This window comes from Hemitrygon akajei, chromosome 4, assembly GCF_048418815.1.
Source record: "Hemitrygon akajei chromosome 4, sHemAka1.3, whole genome shotgun sequence".
Classification (NCBI taxonomy): domain Eukaryota; kingdom Metazoa; phylum Chordata; class Chondrichthyes; order Myliobatiformes; family Dasyatidae; genus Hemitrygon; species Hemitrygon akajei.
The window spans coordinates 161,768,171-161,785,528 of record NC_133127.1 but is presented as its reverse complement, the minus strand read 5'-3'; the positions used below and the strand labels follow the sequence as shown (position 1 = coordinate 161,785,528).

Sequence of the window (17,358 nt, the reverse complement as noted above, 5' to 3'; positions counted from 1 at the left end):
AGCAAATATTACATTGCAAAACATTAATTATTCTAAGTTACACAATAGTATAAAAGATAAATAATGAGCTCTTGGACCATTTAGAAATATTTTTGCAAATCATAAATGACTGTTTAAAGCAGTGTCTGCTGTATGATGAACAATTCGTCCATTACCTTGTTCAAACAGGAGACAATGTGACTGAGATCGATCCACGGAGTACCTGCTTCAGTTAACTGGTGGAAAAGATGATCTCTAAACAGTTTTAGCAGGTATCGGTCACCTGTTTCTGACCAGGTTGGATCTTTTTGGAATCTAGTAAAACAATATGCACAACATAAAATAGCAAGCCAATTTAATGGCCATTCCAAAGGTTTACAGCCACAGAGCAGTACACAATTCTTACAAGATATTTGGTATAGACAATGTAACATTGAAGAGTATGCTGAACTATTAAATGCACATTAAGAATTTCAAAACCAAATAGGCATACCATTTTATGCAACACACACACAAAATGCTGGAGGAAATCAGCAGGACAGCAGCATTTATGGATATGAATATACAGTCAACATGTTGGGCTGAGACCTTTCGTCCGGATTGGAAAGGAAGGGGAAATTATGCCAAAATAATAAGGTGGGTTGGGGGGGAGGGGGAAGGAGGGCAAGCTAAAAGGTGATATGCAAAGCCAGGTGGATGGGGGAGGGAGGATGAAGAAAGAAGCTGATAGACTAGGCGAAGGGGTGGAGAAAGAATCTAATAGGAGGAGAGTGGACCATCGAAGAAAGAGAAGCACCAGGAAGAGATGATAGGCAGGTGAGGAGTAGAGGTAAGAGGCCAAAGTGGGGAATTGAAGAGTGAATAGGGAGGAAAAATTTCCCAAAAGAAGAAATTGATGTTCAAGCTATCAGGTTGGAGACAACCTAGATGGAATATAAGGTGTTGCTCCTCAAACCTGAGAGTGGCCTCATTGTGACAGAATTTAATGCATCTTTAATTGTACTTACTTATTGTTACATGTTGCATAATTAAAAGTCTTCAATAACTACCTTATTTAATCTCAACATAGTTCTTGAATGTTGGGAGAGGCAAGGATGGGCATGATTAAAGTATTGATTATAAGTAGATATTCAAATGATTTGTAATGCTTTGAAAGTAAAGAATACTACAGTATTTAACAAGATTTTAAAGAAAAATTAGTTAATGGACAAATTACTAGCTTAACATGGGTTTAATATTAGCCACTTATTTATCACTTGAACAAGTGAACTGAATGTGATGATTGGTTTGTTTGCATTAGCAGCATTTAAAGGTGGTGAAATATGTAATTTGTAATAATTTATTCAAAATTCAGACTCAAGTGAAAAGAACAATTATCAAAATACTTATGCACGTACATCATGTAGAAATTAGAACTTACTTTGTTTTAGGATGATTTAATTAAGTAAAATTAGTAAGATCTGATGTTTACTAGACTTCCAATAGATGGAAGAGCACCAGTGTATAAACAGCACAAACTTTATTTCCGTAAAACTAGGAATATTTCGATAACTTACCTTCAGAATGTTTTTCCTTATTCTTTGAATGTAGTTCGATCTCCACAATCAAATCACATATTTATTAATTTGGGAAAACAATAAAATATTTATGCCTTAATAAATATGCATTCCTGTCATTTCCAAGTGGCTCTTGTTGCATTGAAATTCTCTTCCTGTTAATGTATTTTGTTTTTTTAAAAATCCAGGAGCAACAAGGCAGATCACATGTACAAATTATTTGACTTTGATAAAGTCCTCTTAATTCTTCCACATAACTCAACCAAATTTAAATTATCATTAAGGTGATTTTTTTTCAAAGACACAAAATATTTTCTTAGTTTAATAATTTTTATTCAGTTATTGATCTTTCTTCACTCCACTTCAGTGGATCAGCCAGTGGTGAATGTTTGCATTTGGGTCAAGAATCTTAACCACACTGTTAGTATTTCTACCATGAGACAGAAATAGGACTCAGCCTTTCACATTGCTGCTTTTCATAAAGTGGATGGCAGTTAATAAATATTTCCTTAAATATAAACACCATCCTGTAGATAAATGCAGCAAAGTACGTATAACAAAATCCCACAAATAGAAGCTAAATGAAAAATGACTGTCAAGCGATAAGTGATTAGCACTGAGAAATGTCAATTTCAGTTCAAAATAATGACTTGGAATCTTTCATACCAATGAAACAAGTCAACAGATTAAACCTGAAACTATGAAATTTTTGCTCAATGTAGCACAGCCCAGATTTATGCAGTAATTAGATCTTATAAATTTTCTGATTCACAAGAGACAGTTCCACTGCTAATTAGGAATGAGACAAATATTGATATTGTGCTTGAAAAGTTGTTGGAGCCCATTTCTAGTCATTTCATACAATGTATGAAACAAGCGGGCTGAGAGTTGACTGGAATTGGATTCTGTAGTAACAGTGGCAAGTTACCGTCCTCACTATCCATCTGATACCAACATGGTTATTTGCAGAGATACAACTCAAACTGCCTTGATTTCTGTAAAGGCTTCTGTAAGTCAAGTTGCTATGTAGTATTGAATGAAGACGACTTCTGGCTAGAAACTAGGCTAATCCACAGTTTCTGCGAATAAAATTATGCAAAAAAATATTTTCTTCTTGTTTTGAAGTGTTTGCACCATTTCATGCTCAAGTCCTGTCCATCAAGAAAATGGACTAGCCGCTCCCTTCATGATTCATCCCCATGCAGTTTTAAATTTCTCCATTGTATTTTATGCATGTGATGTGGCCAATGTGTGTGGTTCTTTTTAATAACTCAACAACAGAAATTGGGTCAAAAATGTTTCAACTTCCAGGCTTCTTTAATAAATCATTATCAAGTAATGAACCTTGCATGAATTAACTTGACCCCGAGGAAAAGAGTATTTAGGTCTGAAGGAAGTTAAAAGAAAACTAAAACTCAGGGTTACAGCAGATTACCTCAGGCTAGCAACTTAAAGATTATGCTAAAATCTATAGGAGACACTTACTGGCCCATCACATCCCTGCAAGTCATTAAAGGGCAAATATTACTTTCCTGCACTTGTTCTGTAGATTTGGAAGCAACAGTATGCAAATCTTCTTTCAAGTGTATTCAGAAGGTGCCTTTAGGCCTTCAGCTCCAACCCATCCACAGAGTAAACACTTTCTCCGCTGCTGCTCATACCTTTTAAATAATTATCTTGTGTTTATACCTCACTTCTCCATGAAGTGAAATAGATCAATCCAATCCACTTTTTGTAGGCCTATCACAATTTTGTAAATCTCAACTAATCTTCCCTCAGTCCCTGCTGTTAAGAAAAAAAAAAGCCTCTTCTCAATAAAAGTTATTCTGGACCTTAAGTAATCTCCCATGGACTCGCTCTATTACAAGGTTTACTGTTCATAACAATGAACAAAACATTATGCCAGAAAAACGTTTGATGCGGAGGTTATGGGAGCATCATCTATGCAAAGATTGTAACTGGTTTAAACAATGATTCAAAAGAGGATACAATCTGAAGGCAGGAGCACTGCTATCCTCAATGGGCCAGATGGACTGCTCCTATTTCTTACATTCAACGTCACATATAATTGATCGTTTGGGTAAAAGAGTCACTGATTTCTATTATTTTCAACTAAGTACATAGTAGCTCAGTGTGGTTTCATAATGCAGATCCAGTATGTATGATCATTTTGCTATGAACCTGTATCTTCTACTTCCTGTACTGCTTCAATGAACTGAAGATGAAAGTGGCATGACATCTTTTGATTTCAGTAACTACAGACTTCACAATTAATTCCAAATTTGTTGAAAGCAGGTACTAATAAATTTGTTGTTGCAATTTACAGGCTGTTGAAACCCATTGTTTAAAATTTTACATATCCTAATATCTTCTGCATTGCATCATTATTCCTTTCATCCTTTAATCACCACATTCTCTGGCTCTCCCTTTTATCCATCTATCCCATTCCCAACTCTGAACTTGCATAAAAATGTCAACATTCCAGTTTTAATGTATGGTAACCAAACCAACATTTTTCCCTGATTTCATCTCCCAACAAGGATGCCTGATGTGGTAGTATGTGGTTTTTCTATATTTATTGTCAATAAACTATAATAAAAACACAAATGAGGCTTTTCACTACATCTAATTCTTTCTTTCTTATTAAATAATTACAATATTTAAAGAATGGAGTTCCATGATTTTGAAACACCTGGCTTGGTTGCTCTTTTTCCAAAGCAGGACTTGATTTTCCACATACACACAAGATACAAAAGCGTTTTTCAGAAACTCAGCATTTAAACAATTACAGTAAATGCCAGAGGACTCTAAAGAGCATGGACATACAGAGGGATCAGGGGTTGCAATTCCATAACTCCTTGAAAGTGGCAGAACAGGTAGAGAGGGAGATATAGAAGGCACAAGGCATACTTGTCTTCACCAGTCAGGGTGGGTGGGGGGGGGTGGGGGGAGTTGCAGATGAGGAGGGATGAACAGAGAGGTACTGACTGAATGCCAAATATGTGCAAAAGCCTAGGTACACAGAGGATTTGGTAGAGTGTAGGAGTGCAGCAGAGCCTATGAAATTTAAAATACGTATGAGAATTTTAAAAGAAACTGAGGCACTGTGTACACTTGCAAGAAAAAGTTTGTGAACCCTTCAAAATTACCTGGTTTTCTGTGCTAATTAATCATAAGATGCAGGCGGATCATTATCTAAGTCACAATAATACAAACACAATTTGCCTAAACTAATAACACACAAACAGCTGTACTTCTTCTCATCAATACTGAGCACACCATTTAAACAATCTCAGTCTGGGTTCAAAAAAGTAGATGAAGCTCTGGGGTAATGCCTTCTATAAAACCTTTTTGCAGTCAATGAGATTAGATTGGAGGTGTGGGCTGTAGAGGTGCCCTGCCCTATATAAAAAAAAGCACAAAGTCAGGTTACTCAAAGCCTGCTGTTTTCAAGAAAGGTCTGTTTATCTGCACCATGCTGTGATCAAAACAACTTTCAAAAGATCTTAGAAGAAATGCAGAAATGCACAAAGCCGGAAAAGGCTACAAAAGCCCCGAGTGTTCGTCAGTCCACAATATGTGAAATTGAGGAAATTCAGTACCATTGCTACTCTCCCTAGCGGTGGGCATCCCTGCAAAGATCACACCAAGAGCACAATGTGCAATTCTGAAGGAGGTGAAAAAAAACCCATGGTTAACAGCAAAAATCTCTAGAACTTGCTACAGTCTCTGTTCACGTGTCCACTATAAGCAAAACACTGAAGAACGGTGTTTAGGGAAGGACACCACGGAAAAAACCACTGCTCTCTAAAAAAACATTGCTGCTTATCCCAAATTTGCAAACGACCACCTGGATGTTCCACAACACTTCTGAGACAATGTTCTGTGGACAGATGAGACAATAGTTGAACATTTTGGCAGAAATGCACATTGCTGTGTTTGAAGGGGAAAGGGCACTGCACACAAACACCAACATCAAAACATCATCCCATTGTGAAGCATGGTGGAAGCAGCATCATGGTTTGGGGCTGCTTTGCTGCCTCAGTGGCTGGACAGCTTGCAATTGTTGAGGGAAGAATGAATTCAAAATTGTATCAAGACATTTTACAGGGGAATGCCGGGATAGTGGTCCGTCACCTGAAGCTTAATAGAAGTTGGATGATGCAACAAGACAATGATCAGAAGCACAAGAGTAAATCAGCAACAGAATGGTTTAAAAAGAAGAAAATTTTTGTTTTGGAACAACCAAGTCAGAGCCCAGACCTTAACCTAATTGAAATGCTATAGCAGGACCTGAAAAGATATTCCAGAAATATTGATGAACTGAAATAGTTTTGTATGGAGGAATGGTCTAAAGTTCTTCCTCACTGTTGTGCAAGTCTGATCAACAGCTACAGGAAACATTTGGTGAAGGTTATTGCTGCTAAAGGAGGTTCTACCAGTTATTAACCACAAGGGTTCACATACTTTTTCTAGCCTGGACTGTGAGTGATTAAACAATGTGTTCAATAAAGACATGAAAAGTACAAATGTCCGTGTGTTATTAGTTTAGGCAGATTGTGTTATTGTGCCATAGATGAAGATCAGACCACATTTTATGAGTAATTAATGCAGGAAAAACAGGTAATTGCAAAGGGTTCACAAACTTTTTCTTGCAGCTGTAGGTTAGTGAAGGCAATGGTGAACAATGAACAGAGCTTTTTGTAAAGTAGGATATAGACAAGAGAGTTTTGGGTAAGCTTCTATTTATGGATATAGCAGATGGGCAGAAGCACATTAGCAAGAAAATTCAATGGACATAGATGCATGGCTTTCTGCAACAGGTAGTGCAGCAAATGTTACTATTCTAGTATTAGTATTAAAACTGTATATACGTTATCACTAATACTTGCAAAATGGATAAAACTGATTGTCATCACTATCAAAGGGAACAAAAAATATTATTTTCTTCCATTTATTCATGACATTCAAATAACCCAATGCTAAATTATCAAATCTGATGGTTGCATATTTTAATCCCAAGACAACTGACATCCAGCTTGTGTGATTTTGGCTCACAAATTTTGACAATTTGTACCAATAAATTGGAACTAAATGGTATACAATGAAAAATAAGATCGGAATTAAATATTTTTAAGTACTCACCTATTTTTCCTGCAATAAATAAAAAGCCAATTATTTCATTTAATTCCACTGCTGTTAATTACTAAACTGTGACGTATTGGAATCATACAATCTGATTAACTGAATGTTCAGTGGAATCTCCGGCCTAGACTACATACAAGGTGATATTCAGAAAAGAAAAAGTGAAAAGAGAGAAGGAGATGGGAACAATAACTCTACAACCTCATTTTCTGTTGAGAGTTTCTGTAAATAAAGCTTACTCTGGCCTCTCATTGATTGTTCCCAATTTTGCTAGCAGCCTAAACAGCCTTCCATTTTGCACCTCCTGCAAGAGAGAAAAGTCAAACAGATTAAAACAGGACCTAATTAATCTATCACTCAACCACAACTTTTGCTTTAAGTCAAAATGCATTTGGCTTTGATTGAGGTACTTATCTTTCCAAGCTACAGCAAATTAATAGAAATGTTATATCCTCTCCACCCTAACTTGAAAGAGACAGTTTGCATTACATCTCAACCCACTGCACCCCTACTTTATAACAACTCCATCCATCCACAATGCATGATGTTCTTAAAGACCAATTTCTACTACAAATGCTATACTACTAATTAAACCGCAAAATACTATCTCTGTTCAATATCAAAAGGATGAATTATATATTGGTCAATTAAAATGATAGTATCACGTCGATCTGTCTTTGCTCAACGATGTTTAAACACAATGATACTAGTTCAAAACTAAGACAAAATTGAAGGTTAATTTGTTTACCACAGTCTTAAAGCACAGAAATGTGTCCTCAGTCCACTGAACCAAACGCCAGCAATCAAACAACCATTTGCAATAATCGTATTATTCTTCCTACATTCCCATAATCTGCCCTCAGAATTTACAATCATCTATGGACAAGCAGCATTTTACAGCAGTCAATTAATTCATCTACTACCATACTCTTTGGAAGGTGTGAGAACACTGGGAGCAAAAGGAAGAGAAAACCAACACTGAAAGGGAGAGCATCCAAACTTGACACAAATTCTACCAAAGATTAAGATTGAATTCACTATGTTATCCCCAATTCATGAAAGTTGTTTTTGTTCTACCGTAAACCATGCATAATTATCCTAAACATCATATCCTTATGGAAAAATTCATCAGACTGACAGATATTGCTTGAAATATCATGAGGTTCTTTGCATAGGAAAGAATAATTGCACTATGTACACCTATACCCAAAATTGGCATGACTTACTCTGTTGTTCAGCAGGAAAGGTCAAAGTTTACTTGAATGGTTGTAATAGGGTACTTCAGAATCACAGGCACTGATATGGGGTTTCTGTGGCTGTAAGCAAGACTCCAGGATGGTCTGTTGCCAGATTCAAGAGTATCTGACAGGTGCAGGACATTTTGAATATGGAGGGTGAGCAGCAAAGCCATCGTCCATATTGGTACTAACGGCATAGGGAGGAAGAGATGAGATCCTGTATAGAAACTTTAGGAAGTTGGGACCTTTCCCAGGGTAGGTGGGGCATATACAAGAAAGTCACACTGTACCTAAACTGGAAAGGCACTAGCATCCTTGCGGGTGGTTTGCTAGTCAAAAGGGCTTAAACTAGCTTGGCAGAGTGTGACCAGTAGGTCAAGCAAGTAGAGTGGTTCGAAATAGTTATAATGTTTGTTTCTCACTTTTCGGAGCCAAAGCATAAAAAAATGCTTCTGAACGAAGTTAGTATTTGATCCAAGGAGGAGCAAGGTTAAAAATTGCCATGAAAAAAAACTATGTATGAGGTATAGTAGTAGTTTAGGATTCTGCACAAAAGGAACAAGACTGATTGAGAAAGCATAAAGAGCCCATGATTAAAATTACAAGGAGCATAAAAGCAGATTGTAATAGCTTAAGTATGTAAGAATTTTAAAAGGCTACTGAAAATAAATGTAGGTCCTTGACAGTCAGAAATTAGAGCATTTATATAAGAGAACAAAAAAACAAGCACAGCAATCAAACAAATGCCTTGTGCTCATGAAAGAGCACACAAATAGCTTCCCAGATATGCCAGAGAAACAAAGGTAGAATTTGAAAAGCAATTAGGGGAAATTACTATTAAGTTATAATAGTGCTTAAGGATTAAGAAGTCAATAAATCACCAGGGGCTGATAATCTGCATCTCAAAAATACCATAAGAGGAGCCGTGGAATCAATAGAGAAAACGTTCAACTCTATTATAAAGAATGGATAAAAACATCGAGGAAACAGGACAAAGCAAACATTGATTACGGAAGGGAACCATATTTGACAAAATTACTGGAGTTTATGGAGTAAATGGTACAATGAATGAAGAATTGTAGGTGCAGTGTACATAGATATTCAGAATTCCAACTTATATGGCTCGAGTGCAGATGGTACACAAGTTTGGGTGTTATATACTAGCATGGCTTAAAAACTGGTTGACAGAAGGGCAAAAAAAAAAATAGAAAGGCCTTTCTCAGGTTGGCAGGTGGTGATACTGGGATACTGCAGGGAACAGTGCTTGGCCCGCCAGCTATTCACACAAAAAAAATAACGAGCTGATGAGGCAAACACGAGGTAATCTGCAGATGCTGGAATTTCAAGCAACACACACACAAAATGCTGGTGGAACGCAGCAGGCCAGGCAGCATCTATAGGGAGAAGCAGTCGATGTTTCGGGCAGAGACTCTTCCTCAGGACTGTCCTGACAAAGGGTCTCGGCCCAAAACTTCGACTGTGCTTCTTCCTATAGATGCTGCCTGGCCTGCTGCGTTCCACCAGCATTTTGTGTGTGTTGCAATGATTTGATGAGGATTATTTCCATTGCACAAAACTGGGTAGGGGTTCTGAAACAGACTTTAATGTGATTTTACACATGTTGAGTAGGTGGGTAATATAATGAAGATGTGGTAAACATGGATAAAGCTGGATGCAAATAAAGAAAAGCAGAAGGGCAGAGCATTATTTAAGGGTTATACACTGGGTAATGTTGATATGCAAAAGGATCTGTGGGCCCTTGAACATCAGTCACCATGAGCAAACATGAAGGTAAAGCAAGCAGTTAAAGCAAGAACGGTATGTTGACTTTCACTGCTAGATGTTTTGTGTACAGGCGCATGGATATCTAAACACATCTCTCTGATCCTAAAACCATTTGCCAATTTGTGTGTGGCTTAGTTAATAATCTTTGTGGCCGAGAACATTTGTGGTTCTACTTTTAAATTTGATCCCTAACTGTGCAAAATGTCTCAGCAGAACATTGCTTTGCAAAGTTTTATCTATATCCTAGCTGTATCTTGAAGATAGCAACTTGAGCTTATTTAGCTTATTAAATAAAGATCTCCGTGTATAGAACCCCTTGTCATTCTTCTGCCCACAAGATTTAGAAAATTATAAAACTGTAGGCGAATGCATACCCTACTACTTTTCACCTAAAAGATTCAACATGAAATAGTGTTAGTACCCTGAGATGAGAGATCTGCTAAGATCTTACTGAATAGCACAGCAAGGATGAGGAACCAAATCCTGCGATTTACTATGTTCTTCCAGTCTACTGCATTTAGTGCTGTCTTATTTTTAAAGCTTAATAAACTCACTACTCAACATGAAAATTAAATTTTGTGATACTATTTGCTCTGAAGGGTATGATCATGGCACCAAATCCAAGACTGCCAAATTTTGCAGTATTTTCTATTTGATAGGTGTAATATTGTCCTTTTGGTTCATGCAGTCAGTTGTCCAAAACAATGTCTACAGATATTTTTTTTTGAATTTCCTAGGCTAAATGGTGGCACTGAAAATAGATACTTTTGCTAACAAATAATGAATGTTTGAATTTGGCAGAAAATGAGTAACATGGTTTGGCCAAAGCTATTCTGGATATCAAACACTAACTCTGAAATGCTAAACCAGACATATCCATGCTGAAAGCTGCTTTACACATAAGCATTTTACACGGCCAAAGAGATGGAAGTCTCACAGAAAACACAGCTTGATCAACCAATCTTAATCTGCAAAACAAGTGCCAAAAATTTAAATTACTATTACATTAGTTGATTATAAAGATAGTGGGACAGGTTTGAATACTTGTCGAGCCATAAAGATTAGCATGATTATGTACAAAGATCTGATTAAAATGAGAACTTGGTAGCAGGGAAAACCCACTGCTGCTAAAAAGATTTTGAAGCTAGAACTTGGTGTGAATTTCATTTGAGGTTTCCTGCTGGGAAGACTTGGAACATAGGAAGATCAAATCAGCAGAGCAACTTACTGAAGGTAGGTTATTTAGAGGATAAAGAATTGAGGTCACTTACAATGCAGGGTATAGCAAAGATAAAGAAAGGACCAAGACATTTCAGGGATAACATTTCATACAAGCGTCAGAGTGTATACGTTTGCTTCAGTACAGTAGATAGAAAGTTTAAAAAAAATTAATGGCATCTCCAAAGTATACTTCAACAAAAACCACCCCATGAGCTATTGTTGATGTGTGATTCAATATTTTAATTTTTACCTTCATCAGATCATCTTCTATGACATCATTTCTCATCTGTGCAGCATCCAACTGTGTGTAAAATCTGGCTCCAATCATTGGCATAATATCATTTACACTGCGCAGCCGATTTTGATCAGTCAACAAATATCTAGAATAAAAAAATTAAAAAGCAGTAAATAAAAATGTCAATCTATTGTATCTGTCACATTTATGATACAATACGTGGAATACGCAAGGGTAGATAAAACCCCAGGGACAGATAAGATCCATGCTAGAATGTCAAGGAAAATAAGAGGGGAGATTGCTAGATCCCTGACAAAGGTTTTTGGATCTTCATTGGTCACTGACAAGGTGCAATATTAGAGAATAGCTAATGCTGCTCCTGTATTTAAGGGCAGCAGGGATAACTCAGGTAATGAAAGAACCACAGATACTGGAATCTGGAGCAAAAATGAGTTGTGCCGAGTTCCTCCAACATCTGTAAATGGACAAGGGACAGTCAATGTTTCAGGTTGAGACTCTTCATCTCTGCTCCAATTCAGGTAATGAAAGGTTGGTGAGCCTTCAGTAGTTGGGAACTTATTGGCAACAGGATTAATGTATTTTTGGAAAGGCAACAACTGCTTAGGAACATCAGCATGGGTTTATGGGGAAAGTCCTGTCTTACTAATTTGATTAAAAGGTTTTTCTGAGGAGGTGACAAAGGAGATTAATAAAGGTAGCATATCAGATACTGTGCATTTTAGTAAAGCAATTGACAAGGTTGTGCTGGCTCAGTGAATTTAAAATTAGCTTGGTCATAGAGACAAAGGGAAGTGATAGAAGCGTAAACACAAGGAAGGGTGTTTACCCTCCTCACGAAGGGTCTCAGCCCGAAACGTCGACAGCGCTTCTCCCTATAGATGCTGCCTGGCCTGCTGTGTTCCACCAGCATTTTGTGTGTGTTGTTGATAGAAGTATGTTTTTTCCCCCCCGATTGGAAGTCTGTGACTAGTGGTGTACCACAAGGATCAGTGCTGGGGCGCTTATATTAAATGTGAATGTAGATGGTAGAGCAGCAAGTTTCAAAAGATACAAATACTGGTAGTTTTGTGGATTGCTCAAGATTGTCCAAGGCTTCAGTGAGAGATAGATCAGATGGAAAGATGGGCAAAATACTGGCAGATGGAATTTAATCCTGACAAATGCAAGGTGATGCATTTCAAGTACCGTAGATTCCGTACTACAGAGCGCACCTGATTAAAAGCCGCAGGCTCTAATTTTAGAAAGAAAATCAATTTTGTACTTGTACAAGCCGCACCGGATTTTAAGCCGCAGGTGTCCCACGTTGTAATATGAGATATTTACACAGAAAGATATTACACGTGAGGATTTTTTAACTTTTAATTAAATCCATATGGTAACATAAACAAATACATATTGCAAATGCTTTTTTTCGAACCGTGCCTGTAACACGGCTACTTTTAAATATACATACGTATCTGTAACGTTCTCGCTCGGGTGTGGCGTAACGCCGAGGTAAACGTCGAGATAAACCAGAATCAATGCAAACGAGACCGCAGTAAGATTAACCATTTACTGTTCACTCTTCACATTAACGCATGGTGAAAAAGCGTTGCTTTCACTGTGTCTTTGGTGCATAGAGAGACCCTAGTCGGCGTTATGGTGGCACATGTGAGTGACCCCCACCCTTGCGTGAATCTCAAACCGGTAATTCCCCACAAGACGCGGCGAACCCGGATGTGACGTCATCGCAGCCGCAATGTATTACAGACAAATCAATTGATTTAAACAATCCTAACTTTAACTAAAAAAATGCTAACAAATTACTACGCGAAAATATTATAAACTAAATAACTGCCATAAAGGCAGCACAGTATCGGTAACACACAAATTACGTTGCGTATACTTTTTTACTGAACAGTGCACGAACAACATTCCAATATCTCCTAACGACTGGTAAAAAAAATATACTGCAGCCTACCAGGAAAAGTTATTGATCGCCTTTAACTTAAAAGCTGCATCATCGCGCGGGTCTAATGCGCTCGCCCCCTCCTTTCCGTTTATCACAAACCGGTATTTCCCCACAAGACACAGCAAAACCGGATGTGACGTCATAGCATCCCGGGATGTAGTACAGAAAACAAATATACTTAAAACACTTCTAACTTTAACTAGAAAATACTAACAAATGAATTACTAAGCGAAAATATTATAAACTAAATAACTGCCATAAAGGCAGCATAATGCTTTTCTTCGAGTGTTTTCCATGTTGATGAGGGTGAGTACAAATGACTGATTTACAATAATTTAATTGTGAAAGTGCGCTTGATTTATCGTACAATTTCATTGGACCTCTGTGAACTACTCATCAATTTTATTGGTCTACTGTTACGAGGCAAAATGTTTTTGGCGGCATGAAAAAAAACCATGCATTAGCCGCACCGTAGTAAAGGCTGCAGTGTTCAAAGCTGTTCAAAGCGTGGGAAAAAAGTAGCGGCTTATAATCCGGCATCTACGGTAGTCAAATTCGGGTAAGAAGCATATCGTAAATGATAGGCATTAAGGAATATTGTTGAACAGACATAGTCCAACTCCACAGCTCCCTGAAAGTGGAAACACAGATCGAAAGGATAGTGAAAAAGGCATATGGCATGCTTGACTTGACAGATCGGGGCACAAAATATAACAGTTGTGATGTTATGTTACAACCTTTGTTCTGTATGCCATTCTGGTTGCCACACTGTAGGAAGGATGTGATTATGTTGAAGAGAGCTGAGGGGATTCATCAGGATGTTGCCTGGAGTAGAGTACCTTAGTTAAGGGAGAGATGAGAAAGGCTGCGCTTGTTTGCTGTGAAGTGAAGGATGCTGTGGGAATGACCCAATAAAAGTAATAAGAACATGAGGCACAAAGTTCAAAGCAAATTTATTATCAATGTATGTACAGATATTTCACCATATATTTTTACTGTATTTAGAGATACAGCAGACAGGCCCTTTCAGCCCCCTCACTTAATACTAGTCTAATCACAGGAGAATTTACAATGAACAATTAAGTTACTAACTAGTACGCCTTTGGACTATGGAAGGAAACTATAGGAAACCCACATGGTTCATAGGGAAAACTCCTTACAGACAATGCCGGAATTGAACTCTGAACTCCAGAATGCACTGAGCTGTAATAGAGTTGCACTGATCACTATGCTACTATGACACCTATGCTACCTTGAAACTGATTTCGTTGCATACACTCACAATACAATAGAGTCAATGGAAAACTACACACAAGTACCTACAAATAACCAATGTGCAAAAGGCAAGAATGCAAATACCAAAACAGTATGTAAGTGAATAAATAATACCAAGAACATGAGTAGTAGAATCCTTGAAAGTGAAGGCATAGATTATGGTAGATGTGGGCAAATGAAAGCACTGTAGAGGAGCAAAAAGGTTAGCATGGACATGGTGGGCCAAAGAGCTAATTTCTGTTCTGTACAACTCTGAAGATTCTTCCTCCTGGTTAGTATTTGATTAAGTATTTTTAAAATATCTCCCACCAGTACTGAGTGCACCTAGTTAAGAGGAAGATCTCCATGTCTTGCTTAAAAACATGTATTCTTTAATAACTGCTTCCATTTGCTTTTTAGGTAACACCTTTGCATTTTGTGGAATGTTAGTCATTTTCAGAGCAGAATTTTGTCAATTGGTCTTTGTATTTCAGTGTTTTGAACCTTTATTATCCTTTTTGCAAATACACTTTCAATTTAATGATTTGTTGCAGATGACAAGAGTTTACAGATCCTTTTAAACTCTTGCTGAGTTTATTTTTCCTGTCAATTTAACTGTCTTTCAGTTTTCCAGCAACTTGGTATTACCGATTTTAGGTGAATTAATGCCTGAAACTTACTTTTGTAGAAGGGAACCGCAGCATAATGCAGTGCACAAGCATTCCACTCATCATTCTTTTCACAAATATGCATTTTTGTTTTGATAGGTCATGGGCAGGTGAGGTATATAGTAGCAGAACTGCACAGAGTACAATTGTTCTTCAGGATCACGATTCCCTGATATGCAAAATCCAGTTCTAGACAGCAGTAAGAGCTATACTGCTGCTCAATTTACCTTCAACCACCAAAGCTAGTACTACTAGCTTTTTCCAGTCGCACTGATTCTTCAAAAAAAAATTCAGTAGTTTGCCAATGTTAAACAAATCTCTTTTTAAACGAAGTCAGAAACTAATATCTTTAACTTGCAGTAAAAACAAAATTATCACCAGTTCTTTAAATTATATAAAATTAAAGAATCTGAAATGTGAAAGCTATTCTTGGTCCAGTTGTCAGCTTTTTTTGTGATTTGAACTGCATGTTTCTCCTTCTTCCTGTCCATGAAATGAGAAAATGACAGCTGCATATATGCAGGAAGAAAACAAGTTGCTGGCAGAACATACAACCGCAGCTTAGCATATTTCAAAACAGAAACTTAAGATTACTCAAATTAAGGAACAGATTTGTCAAATAACTTACAAAATTAGGTTTTTCAGGTCTGAAGAATAATTGAGTGACACCAAATCCATAGCCTTTTGTATATTCTCTCGCTGAATTCCTGCCACAGAATTGCATGCCAAGGCCAAAACCACTTTTCCCAGAGATATCAGATCAGCTTGCTGTGCAAGAGAACACAAATTGAGAATTGAAAATAAATCTTGGTAATTATCTACTGGTTTTATGATTATACTTTTTTTAAAAACATAAAAGTATTTGAATTGTACTCTGTCCAAAGTTCATTCTAATTTAACTCATGGAAAATCTGACTAGCCAGCTGCTTCTTCCTGTATTCAGATATGCTGCTTGTTAACAAGTTCCACTTCTCACATGCATACGAATTAATTGTAAAGAGGCTGAGATGATGGATAATATTCTCTTTCTGGATTATTTTGTTACACTAATTTGCAATGTTGCATGCAGGCTTTACACTCAGAGGTCATTTATCTTGGAAGTAAAATCTATCTAGTGCATCATGCACAGTTATTTCATTAAAATATTTGGCAACTTTGTTGAAGTGGTGAGAGTTTACATTTATGAACGAAGGTTAATGAAATAAAATGTTCGTTTTAATTCACATAGAATTGAATGTTACTGAGCATTTAAAAAAAAAACACCTTTTTGACAATAACTCAAGCAATAAAATTCACAGATTCCATTCAAAATATGTGCTTACCTGATACTGAGGCATCATTCCCAGTGGATTATTTTGACTACTATCAAAAGTTAAGACATCAAAAATTCCAACACAATTTACACGCAACCTTGGGAACAAGCAAAAAAATTATATTCAGACATTTTTGTAGTGATTTTTTAATAATGGTTATGACCTTTTGCATCCATAATAAATGATTTTGTCTTGTACCAAATGAACTTACAACTACCAACTTAGAGAATTTCAAAATAACAGGTCAAGATTTTGTTGATGTAAAAAAGCACTGAAAATTTAACTGACATCTGCTCAACTGATAATGTATCAGAGAAAAGGTGTCAGTTAGAATTTTTTTATTTGGTTAAAAATAAAATTGTGCAAAGATGTGTTGATACCTAGGATGTTACAGCATTGCACTATTCAGTTGAGTTAGGCTTTATTTGACTTTTGTGTTTCCTTTTAGTGAAATGACGACTCTGCCTTCAAATTTATAATATACACCCAATAAATAAAATTGTAATTTGATAAATTGCACGTGGTTGCATAAGTTGAGCTTCATTCAGTGAATCAAGACAAAATCACATACAATAGCCAAAAAGATTTCAAAATAACCTGCGGAACTAATAGTTCTTATAGAGCTAATGATTTAGTTAGTCCCATTTCTTAGAACCATAGAACATTACAGCACAGAAACAGGCCTTTTGGCCTTTCTTGGCTGCGCCGAACTATTTTTCTGCCTAGTCCCACTGACCTGCACCTGGCCCATATCCCTCTATACACCTCTCATCCATGCACATTGTGTACATATCATGATGTATACAATGCAGTACAGATAAAATTACTTATAGATCAATGAACTAATTTAAGCCTTCTGGAAGAAATATCAGCTGCAGATTGTTTGACAGCAGTCTTGCATCTGAAGACAAGACTCCAATATACAAATACAGTCGACACTCTAGCATAGCATTCCACAAATGAGACTATTGGAGTTGCAAAGTTCAAAGTAA

The 17,358-nt window shown here is 37.0% G+C and overlaps 1 protein-coding gene across 2 annotated transcripts in view; it reads right to left on the bottom strand.

The window, feature by feature from the left end:
- pan3 (poly(A) specific ribonuclease subunit PAN3) overlaps positions 1-17,358 on the bottom strand; it is a 123,070-nt gene that overhangs the window by 3,149 nt on the left and 102,563 nt on the right. For both annotated transcript variants that reach the window (XM_073043817.1, XM_073043816.1), the window contains exons 13-17: positions 16,376-16,463; positions 15,682-15,821; positions 11,175-11,304; positions 6,920-6,984; positions 156-294 (exon numbers count right to left, since the gene is read on the bottom strand). In XM_073043817.1, coding sequence (XP_072899918.1) covers positions 156-294; positions 6,920-6,984; positions 11,175-11,304; positions 15,682-15,821; positions 16,376-16,463 — 562 coding nt within the window. The remainder of the gene's footprint in view (positions 1-155; positions 295-6,919; positions 6,985-11,174; positions 11,305-15,681; positions 15,822-16,375; positions 16,464-17,358) is intronic.